Here is a 10,420-nt window from a genome sequence, read left to right on the forward strand (position 1 = left end):
TTTTTTTTTTTTTTTTTTTTTTTTTTTAAATATAATTTTTGTGCATTGAATATCAATGCATTCTAAGTTATCTTTTTATTTTATTTTATTTTATTTATTTTTATTTTTATTTTTTAAAATCTTTTATTGTTCCTTTCATTCTTGGGTTTTCACTAGAATAGTTGAACAATTAATGTAGGCTGGTGAACACCAACGTGGCGTTTTCAGGCGTTGTCTACAATTTGAAGATGTTCAACCAAAAACAGCTTTAACCCCAGATCCTTGCAATTTGTCAGAGAGTGTTAACTGCTCGAATTCTGCTGTTAGTCCTATTGCTTTAGAGGCTTTAGAGTCATTTCCTTTAAATACACCTACAGCCCAAAGCAGTAGGCAGTTTGGTGACACTCAAAATACAGAAAATTCTTCATTTAAAACCCCCAAGCCTTCAGGTATTGGGTTGCACTTAAATAGCATTGTAAGTACTGTTCAAGGTGGTAGTGGTGCCACTGTAAGCATGAAATCTGCAGAGAGGGGAAACTTCAGTCTACAGGGGAAGAAATTAATGTCTATGACTAGTCATTTGGAGAAGTCTGAGAAATGCTTGATTTCATCAAATGTGGGGGAAGACATTTTGGCAAGCATTGAAGAAAGTTCCTTGCAGGGAGAAAGCTCTGCGCCTTTGCCCCTTCATAGTGTGAAACCTATTGATAGCATTGCTTCCCTGAAGCCAATGAAGTGTCTGTCAACTCCTGGTAATAAAAGGAAGTCTAGTTCTGAAAACATTGATGGAACTATGGCATCTAACCAGTCAAGCCCAAAAAAGAAAAGGCAAGCTTATTTGTAGTCTTAGCAAGTTGTTGATTTATTACTCATTTAAAAAAAAAAAGAAAAAACTCCAACTACTGGTTGTGCTATTCAGGAAGAAAACATCAGATGCCAGTGATGGGGATGGTTGCAAACGTTGCAATTGTAAAAGGAGTAAATGCTTGAAACTGTAAGTATGGTTCTTTTGCTTACCTGAGTCTAAGTTCTTAATAGTATTACTTGTCCCTGAATTTCATTTATATTCAGTTACTGTGATTGCTTTGCTGCTGGAATCTATTGTGCTGAGCCTTGTGCTTGCCAAGGGTGTTTCAATAGACCTGAATATGAAGATACAGTTCTGGAGACTCGGCAACAAATTGAATCTCGAAATCCACTTGCGTTTGCCCCTAAAGTTGTACAGCACATGACAGATTCTCATTCAAATATTGTTGGGGTATTGGATCCTTCTGGATTTTATTGTATTATTGTTAGTTTTTTGAAATACCTTGATGTGACTAGGAAATGTTGGCTCAAACTTATATCACAGGACACTGGTGTCAGTTTCACACCATCCTCTGCAAGGCACAAAAGAGGTTGCAATTGCAAGAGATCAATGTGCTTGAAAAAGTATTGTGAGTGCTATCAGGTATATTTACTGCTAAATCTATTATTTGCCCTTTTGGACTTTTTAGTTAATCTCAGTATAATTTTTTTTCCCTGCTTGATCTTGCAAGGCTAATGTTGGATGTTCTAGTGGATGCCGTTGTGAAGGCTGTAAGAACGTCTATGGTCAGAAGGAAGGTATAGTTAGCACATTATCCTTCTATACAATATGTCATCGAGACTGTTTTGGATGCTGTCAATTGGTGCATACAGTGCTAAAGTTGTATGCTTTTGGGTTTAACTATATCAAGTGTAACTTTCCTTGATGATTCTTTTGTTTAGTATACAAATTAATACATGGTACATCAAATAATGACAAGAATGGACATGACAATAGATGTATGCCCTAAAACTAATCAGAGTGACACTTCAAGCATTTTTAATTTTCTCTGCAAATCATATCTTATGGAAAGTTTATTTCATTTACATAATTCTATCAATGCATAGAAGTGTTTGAAACCTATAGAGTTTATGGAAGATCCCAGTCTTAAGAGTTAAGGATATGAATGGTGTGACCTTGGATTCAACTTCCTTAAAGCATCCTAGTCTATGGAACTCTTGTTGAGTATTATACTATTATGGATCCGAGCTAGAAGATCGCTTGCTACCTTATTATTATGCAATGCTAATGATAAGCATGATAATTGACTTGCCATATGCTTGTTACTAAATATGCATACTGAATGTCAGTTATGGACAACAAATCACATGGTATACTACTATACTATTGTATGCCAACGATTTGCTGTGCATAGTGTAAGTGATCCGAAAACCTAAGATGACAGTTTTGGCCTTAATGTGATATGATTATATGAATATACTTTACAGGTAGAGGATCTTTCTGCCAATGCTGCTGTTGTTTTATTCTGCTTGCTTGTTTGAGATATTTTCAACATTTTGTAAAGATGTGATGCTTCATTGCAATGCTTAAGCATTATCAATGCAAATCTTTTCTTCTCTTGTATTTTATTCCAAATTTCAAATTTCTCTGGACAAAACCAGATCTCTTTACCTTGGCTACTAGTCTACTACTATGTTGTTCTTTTAGTTTAGTGAGAACTCCTACCCCCCCACCTCCCCACTCCCCAAGTGGCTCCCTTTCCCCCCAAACCAATCCCCCTTCAATGGAATCAGAATCAGCCTCTATATGTCAGAAAGCAATTCTTTCATTCTGGTTTTATTTTCTTACATGTCTCTCTTATTTTGTCTATTTTTTTGACATATGCGCTAATAGTTCTGTTATTGGGAAGTAAGTTATTATAGAGATACCAGCCTTGAAGGGGTAGGTGATCCTGCAACCTTCAAGGTTCTGTGATTTTTTTTTTCCCCCTTAAAATCTTTCTTATAACAAAGGAAGAGCAGTGCTCTGATGTTTTACCTCATTGTTAGTTTGTTGCTTGTTTTTTAACGAGTGTTAACTTACCAATGCCTATTATTATTTTTTAATCTTCTGTCTCACAAAAAGTATCCTATCAAAAGAGCTCAGCAAAATTTGGCAACTTTATTTGTGCAGTCTTAACCATTAAATAAATTGTATAATTCCATTGTTTCCCTCATATACAAGTACAATATTTTCGTTCATAAATCATTAATACTAAGAAAAAGGGCTTTTGTTGGAAAATCCATTGAATTTTCTTTGAGGATGGTATATAAAGGACTTTCCAAAGTAGAAAGTGGGGACACCTTTAATTGAAGATCGAGTATGAGTAGTGTAGTAATCTTAGCAGTGCATCTTTATTTAATTGCTTTTTTTATTTAAGACTGATGACACTGAATCTGCTCCTAAGATTTCCTTTGTTCTATATTTCTTCAGAGTATGGTAGGATTAAGACCTTAGTGAAGAAGCTTGGCACATTTGAGCAGACTGAACTCAGCAATCCACACAATCTGACTCCACTGACACCATCATTTCAGTGCTCAGAGTAAATCTCTCTTTTGGTTTAATGCTTTAATTTGTTCTTAATGGATTGAAGAACTATATTAAATTTGTTTACTGTTTGATCTGTTTTATTAGCCATCGTAATGATGCATCAAAGTCTTGGTTTACATCGGGAAGATGCTCTCAGTCACCAGAATCTGGTCATACTCTTATACCACGCTATGGAGTATCAAAAAAGGGATTCACCAAAAGTTCTGATAATCCTGAGTCGATTGAAGAAACTACAGATATTATGGATCTTGTTTCTTTTGATCCAGAGATGGAAGATAACAGTTCAGCAGCAGCAAATGAATACTCACCAGGTGAGATGAACCAACTTGTCGTGTTGCCTAATTCACAGCAATGGGTAAATGACTCAAGGGAACGTTTATATGCTGGACCTTGCCATCTTTCATCTACAAGTTCTTTTGGTTGGCGTAGTTCACCAATGACCCCAATGACTCAGTATGATGGGAGCAAAGAGTTTTATGAGTCTATCAACTCTGGTAAGAGTTCATTTAATGCGATTGAAGATGACACACCAGAGATACTGAAGGATGCTTCTACTCCACCCGGGGGCGTGAAAGTAAGCTCCCCAAATAAAAAGCGGGTTTCTCCCCCTCATGGTCGCCTGAAAGATCCTGATGATGGTAGCTCATCAGCACGGCGCCTGAAAGCTGGCCGGAAATATAAATTAGGGTCTGTTCCTTCTTTCCCCCCTCTTACGCCATGCTTTGTTTCTAAAGGCAGCAGTGAAGATCAGATTAAAAATGATACCCAGAAACCTAGTAGCAGCACTTGATTCAAACCAGGAAAGGTGGGTAGTATTGCTTTAAATGATGCATGCTCAGTTACAATTATGGTGAATAAATAGATAATAGTAATACATTGATTTTTTGGTTTCACGTTGAGCTTGATTTATGTTCGCATGAATTATGTGTACTAGGATCCAAGGTGCAGTTTAGCCCTGTGACCTGATTGAAAAGGAGGAGGTCTTGTATTTATCAATCAAACTCAAGTGTCAAAATGAAGATGCTCAAGTTGGTTAGTAGCGCACTTTTTTCTTCATCGTATCTATTGTGATTCTTTATAGCCTGCAGCTATCGGTTTTATATTAGTCGATACATATGCTGCTGTATTATTTCTACAGTTGTAACTGATGATAGCAGGCAACATTGTACCTTTGCTTAGAATGAATAGTAATGAATGTTAAACCAATTTCCCAATTCCTTTCCCATGTCGGATTTTAGATGCTAGGGAATTTTTATTTATTTATTTGACTATTGATAAAAAAGCACTTGGGCTCAGATTCTTCAGCTAACTATTGTGTATGCCATGATTGAATTGGAGCTTAAATTTTGGCTTCATCTGAGTTTGATAATAATGTTTCTGTACTTCATATATGGTGTTAATTTATGCTTTGTAGTTTCTATTGCCATTATTATTTCAAATTTAGTAATGGAGTGTTGTCTCTAAAGTAGTAAAATCACTTCTGCACATGCACATATATAATGTTTACTCATTAAATATGTAACGGTGAGTCTCTTGAGTTCCCTGAGACAGGTTGGGTTTAGATAGGAATTTAATACTTACTAATTAGAGATAAATTGTTTGTTTTTTTTTTTTTTTATGGAAAATGTAATATTTTAAGATTAAGAAAAATTGCACTTTTCGTTCTTAAATTATAAGGTAATTGTAGAATTCGTCCATAAGTTCTTGTCATACTCACTTTTTGTCCCTAAGTTCTCATTGGCGCTGCACTTTTCGTCCATGAGTTATTCTAATTGCAAATTTCGTCCTTAAGTTATCATTATGTTGCACTTTTCGTCCCCAACTTAAGTGTGCAAACATCGGTAAATTTTTGATTAAAAAAATCTTTAATCAAACTTTTTCGATTCAACACCAATTTTTTTAACGAAGTTTACCGAATTTTTTTGGTTAACTATTGTTTAATTGAAAATTTACCGAAGTTTGCACACTTAAGTTAGGGACGAAAAGTGCAACGTAATGATAAATTAGGGACAAAATTTGCAATTAGTATAACTCAGGTACAAAAAGTGCAACACCAATGATAACTTAGGGACGAAACTTGAGTATGACAAGAACTTAGAGACCAATTCTACAATTACCTATAGCTTAGGGACGAAAAATGCAATTTTTCCTTAAGATTAAATGTAATTAATTGATTATTACTCTGGAAGAAAAATGTAATACTTATGAATAAATATTAGTCATAGATAAATTGGTTATTACTTATAAAGAAAAGTATAATACTTATTAGGAAAGATGTGATATTTTTGATAAATGTACTCCGTAATATTTTTAAATCAAGATATAGTATTTAAGAATTAAAAAATTATTTATAAGGAAACAATAATACTGGAAGAAAATTGTAATAGCTATGAAAAATTCGATTGGTCTCACGAATAAGGATCCGTGAGATGATTTTATAAGAGATTTTGCACATTTCATATTAATACATTTGATCACTAAATCATGACCAAATGAGTTCATTATTTCCCATGAATCCTTGTAGACAGTGGCTTAGATTTCACCAACTGTGCAATTGTCCACTTTGCTTGCACAGTTAGTGAAATCTAAACTATTGATCTCAAGTATTAAATGGTCCAAATCTATCCACATGGGAAGGGTAACTCATTTGAACAATTGCCTTTGATCACTATATCATCTTTCACACACTTTATTTTTTAATATTCAAATATTGTTGAGCTCTACACATATTTGGAAGAATTAATTCTATTTCTATTTCGATTATAGTGATATTTTTATTTTTAATTTTTTAAAATTATCAATTCAATTATTTTGTCTCAAAAAGATGTCTAGATCTAGACATGAGTGTCTATCTAATTGACCAATCACTAAATAGGTAATATTATAGTATAATTACTACGGAGTATAATTACACTGTCCCCAATCGTTATATCGTGTACCACGGTGCACATAGCAATGTGCACCCTGGTCCAAAACGACGTCGTTTTGATGTTAGTAGACGCGGACGCGAATGACTCTAGAGAATTCATTATCTATAATACACATAATCATTATCTAGAATATACAGAGCGTTTGCCTAGAATACACAGAATGTTTGCCCAGAATACACAGAATATTGACACAAAATACACAAAACTCATCCTCCTAACATTCGAATGCACAAACACATCACAACCTGTGTTAATAACATGAATACACAGAATATTGACACAAAATACACATAATTCATCCTCATAAACATTCGAATGCACAAATACATCACAACATGTGTTACTAATATGAATACACAGAACGATTGCTTAAAATACACAGAATGATTACCTGGAATACACAGAACAATTACCTAGAATACTGTAATTGTACACAGACCGAGCCAAAGACCTTGTGGTCAAGCGGCACTCGGTGTACACTCCCATGTGGAAGAGAGTGGGTTCGAGCCTTAGTGGAGGCATCTGTTGACTCTTTGTGCTTCAGACCGACCGAAATGGGAAATGTGATTCCAAAAAAAGGGACGGTTAGTTTATACTGCTCAAAACGACGTCGTTTACGTATGTGGTGCACATTGCTGTGTGCACCGTGGTGCACGGTATAATTTGCCATTTTATCCGTTTAAGGTTTTCATTAAAAAAAATTTAATTAAAAAACTAATGGACTTAGGAGCAATTTAACACAATCATTATTGTGTGGACCATATTATCAAGTAATGTATATTTAGTACATAATTAATGTACTTTTAGTATATTAAAAATGTACATTATATTAAAGGAAAATGCATTATTTAAATACTGAAAGTACATTATTTTATATATGTACATTTAATATACGAATAATGTACTTTTAGTATATTTAAAAGAGTTAATTCCATCAATGGTCCTCCGACTATGTTGATTTTTCAAAGTTAGTCCCCGACTTTTAATTTGGACAATTTAAGTCCCTTGACTTTCAAATGTTGGTCATTTCGTCAAATTTTAGTTAAGTTGATGTCAAATGAAGGGGTAAAATTGTCCGTTCACCTGTATAGTGTATTATTATTATTTGTATTTCTCCTGTCCTATACGCTATATATATGAATATAATCCCAGTCGAAGAGACTTCGACTGAGATTATATATTTATATGGCTTCGATTGAGACTTCGGCTGAGATTATATTCATATATACAGCGTATAGGACAAGAAAAATGCGCATAATAATACACTAAACAGGTGAACGAACAATTTTACCCCTTCATTTGATCTCAACTTAACCAAAATTTGACAAAAAGACCAACATTGGAAAGAATTTGAAAGTCAAGGGGTCTAAATTGTCCAAATTAAAAATCGGGGACTAATTTTGAAAAATCAACATAGTCGGAGGACCATTGCTGGAATTAACTCTATTTAAAAAGTACATTTTGTTATTGTCCATGCAACCCTGTGTGAACCATAATTTGCCAATTTAACATTGTTTAATAATAATAATAATAATAATAATAATAATAATAATGATGTTCCATTTTGTACATGTGAAGGTGGATGTAAAAAATGGAGAAGAAATGATGTGATGTAAGCTATGGCACCCCATGTCCATGGGGCTAATAGTACAAATCCAAAACCCTAATAATTCACTTACTAATCTTATCATGTGAATAAATAAAACTACTAATGTTAGTGTACAACAAATGGATGTTATTATTATCAGAGATCCTTAAAGAACCCACAGTGATTTTATTATGATAAACAAAAATGAAAAACCATATTCTACAGTATGCAAGTATACCATAACCTATCCTCTCTAAACACTGTTTTTATCTCTATTCCTTCTGCTTTGCTTTTCTTCACTTCAAAATCACGCCCCGTCGAGCCCCAAATTCACAGCGAGCCAGCGACAGAGTTCATCGGTTTCCTCGGGAGCTGTGTAGTGACCCAGCCTACAATGAAACGAAACGAAGGAGCTTAACATTAGTTAGTAAGTATTGGTATGCAGATATAGCATTCAGAAATAATTACAGTTGCTAATTAAATTCAGCAGCTCACGAATTCCCACCCGTTATATGTCCTGAATGTGAGATTCTGAAAGCCGGCTGAGACTAAGGTCCGTGCAGATTTCTCCCCGTGTTTATATTCGACCACATCATCACCTGAACACAAGCTGAGGTTGAGATTGCTTGCTTTGCCATAGAAATTTGCGGGAACAAAAAACATATACAAACACTAGTGTCGGCAGACATGGTTATGTAGCAGTGTGTGAAGTAGCCTAGGCAGTGGCACAAATTAAGAAAGAAAATCCATGACCCAATAATATATGTACGATATAAGTTATTATGATGATTTGGTTCCAAAATAGACGGGAAAGCTTGGAAAAACAGTTGTGTTTTTTGTTCAAATTAAGGTTCTTCTGCAGTATCAGTGTGCCATAGTTTCAATACCCTCCCTAGCAGTAAAACATCACTGGTCCTATTGTTGTCATTGTTCCGAGTTGCCTAGAAGAAATTTGCACCAACTTCTACCCACTATGACCAAAAACTCCTCAGAAGAGTGTAATGCAGAGTTTAAAAGTTAATAGGCATTTTCCTCCACCGTCCAAAATCAAATTTAAATGCTTAGAAATTTACAAGCTAACACAAGGTTTGCAAATATATTTACTGTTAAGAGTCCCACATTGATAAAATATGAGAAAAAATATGGGGCCATGGGTTAGACTAGTTAATTGATGTGGTTTGACCCATAGCTATTATAGCCCAGATGAGTGACCTTGGCCTAATAACACGGTATCGGACCCTATTCTGATGGTCTCTAAAATGATAATTAAGATTCTTTGACCCTTTAGAGCCATGTTAAAGGCAAGAAAACAAATAAGGCAGCCCACTTGATTTCTAGAAATAAATTTACCTGTGCCATGACAAATTAGAATCGGTAATGATGCTGCACGTCGCCCAGCACCATTTAATCCCCCCATTCGGTTTCTTAGAGTCCTGGAAAAAACATCCATTTGAAGGAATTAGTTCCACACAGACCGACCGACCGACCGACCAAGAATGCAGGGTAGATTTTCTATATGCTACATTCAGGTACAAGTAAAGTAAAACTATACCTTGAGCAAGGAAGCCAGCCGCTAAGACCAACAATTACACTCAAGTTCACCCGATATGGGCTTCCATTCCCATATTGTCGCAGAGCATGGCATGTTGCGGAGTAAAGAGCCATTGCAGCTCCCATACTAAATCCCCCGACACCTAATTTAACTGTACAATGCATATGCAGTTAAGTTAAGAACAACTATAGAACAGATTAATCGGTCCGTATATTACTTATCCCATACCATATACTTTCATGTATACACTTGTTTCGAAAAACTTACCATCAGATGGTTCAGTAGACAATAGATTCGCAATATGTGCTGCTGAAGCATCCAAACCCTCCAAATCATCAGGAGCATCTTCTGAAAGATCCCCCGCGTCAAACCCTAATGTATAAAATAAATAAGAGGATCAGGGGTCCGAAATCCAAACTATGGCAATAGAACAATAAAATTCAGAAGATTTCTTGCTCATGTTGAGCACCTTAACTATTAACCGTGTAACCACTTAGTATCTACGGTGGTGATTATAAACTAACCCGAAAAAAAAACAAAAAAAAACGAAGCCATAGATCATAAATGACTCTTACAAGCAGTGCAGGGGAATCCACCAAATGCAGCAACAGGTCGAGTTGGAGCAGTTGGGCAAATCCATTTGATCTGTATTGCATTGTTGTCATTTGATAAGCATCGAGCTTTTGATCATAGTATAAACTAGCACCCCATGCCCGTGATGCACGGTTCATTTCATATTAAAAGAAGAAACTAATGGCAAAACATTCTTACATTAGGAAGTGGAAGACTCTCAAAAAGCTGGGACCAGCTGCATGACAAAAAATATAAAGAAAACATTAACCTCTGTTAATAGTAGCAGCTACTTAGGAAGAAAAGTGAACGAATTTAAGAAAATATGTCCGCTGAATAGTGAATAACAAGTGGCAGAAGCTTTTTTAGGATCTGAGAAACCTTTTTTTTTTTTTTTTTTTTTT

General features: G+C 35.1%; 2 protein-coding genes across 6 annotated transcripts in view; one reads left to right on the forward strand and one right to left on the reverse strand.

Moving 5' to 3' along the window:
- LOC116022989 (protein tesmin/TSO1-like CXC 2) overlaps positions 1–4,763 on the forward strand; it is an 8,865-nt gene extending 4,102 nt beyond the window's left edge. For both annotated transcript variants that reach the window (XM_031263918.1, XM_031263917.1), the window contains exons 5-12: positions 179–807; positions 899–973; positions 1,051–1,237; positions 1,331–1,429; positions 1,518–1,584; positions 3,260–3,368; positions 3,461–4,181; positions 4,311–4,763. In XM_031263918.1, the coding sequence (XP_031119778.1) occupies positions 179–807; positions 899–973; positions 1,051–1,237; positions 1,331–1,429; positions 1,518–1,584; positions 3,260–3,368; positions 3,461–4,166 (1,872 nt within the window). In that variant the 3' untranslated portion in view covers positions 4,167–4,181; positions 4,311–4,763. The remainder of the gene's footprint in view (positions 1–178; positions 808–898; positions 974–1,050; positions 1,238–1,330; positions 1,430–1,517; positions 1,585–3,259; positions 3,369–3,460; positions 4,182–4,310) is intronic.
- A 3,222-nt stretch (positions 4,764–7,985) lies between these two features.
- LOC116021937 (acyl-protein thioesterase 2-like) overlaps positions 7,986–10,420 on the reverse strand; it is a 4,466-nt gene continuing 2,031 nt past the window's right edge. For all 4 annotated transcript variants that reach the window (XM_031262471.1, XM_031262468.1, XM_031262469.1 and 1 more), the window contains 7 exons: positions 10,218–10,254; positions 10,022–10,091; positions 9,714–9,818; positions 9,447–9,597; positions 9,245–9,327; positions 8,400–8,493; positions 7,986–8,283 (listed from right to left, as the gene is read on the reverse strand). In XM_031262471.1, coding sequence (XP_031118331.1) covers positions 8,202–8,283; positions 8,400–8,493; positions 9,245–9,327; positions 9,447–9,597; positions 9,714–9,818; positions 10,022–10,091; positions 10,218–10,254 — 622 coding nt within the window. In that variant the 3' untranslated portion in view covers positions 7,986–8,201. The remainder of the gene's footprint in view (positions 8,284–8,399; positions 8,494–9,244; positions 9,328–9,446; positions 9,598–9,713; positions 9,819–10,021; positions 10,092–10,217; positions 10,255–10,420) is intronic.

Source organism: Ipomoea triloba, chromosome 6 (genome assembly GCF_003576645.1).
Source record: "Ipomoea triloba cultivar NCNSP0323 chromosome 6, ASM357664v1".
In the NCBI taxonomy this organism is placed as follows: domain Eukaryota; kingdom Viridiplantae; phylum Streptophyta; class Magnoliopsida; order Solanales; family Convolvulaceae; genus Ipomoea; species Ipomoea triloba.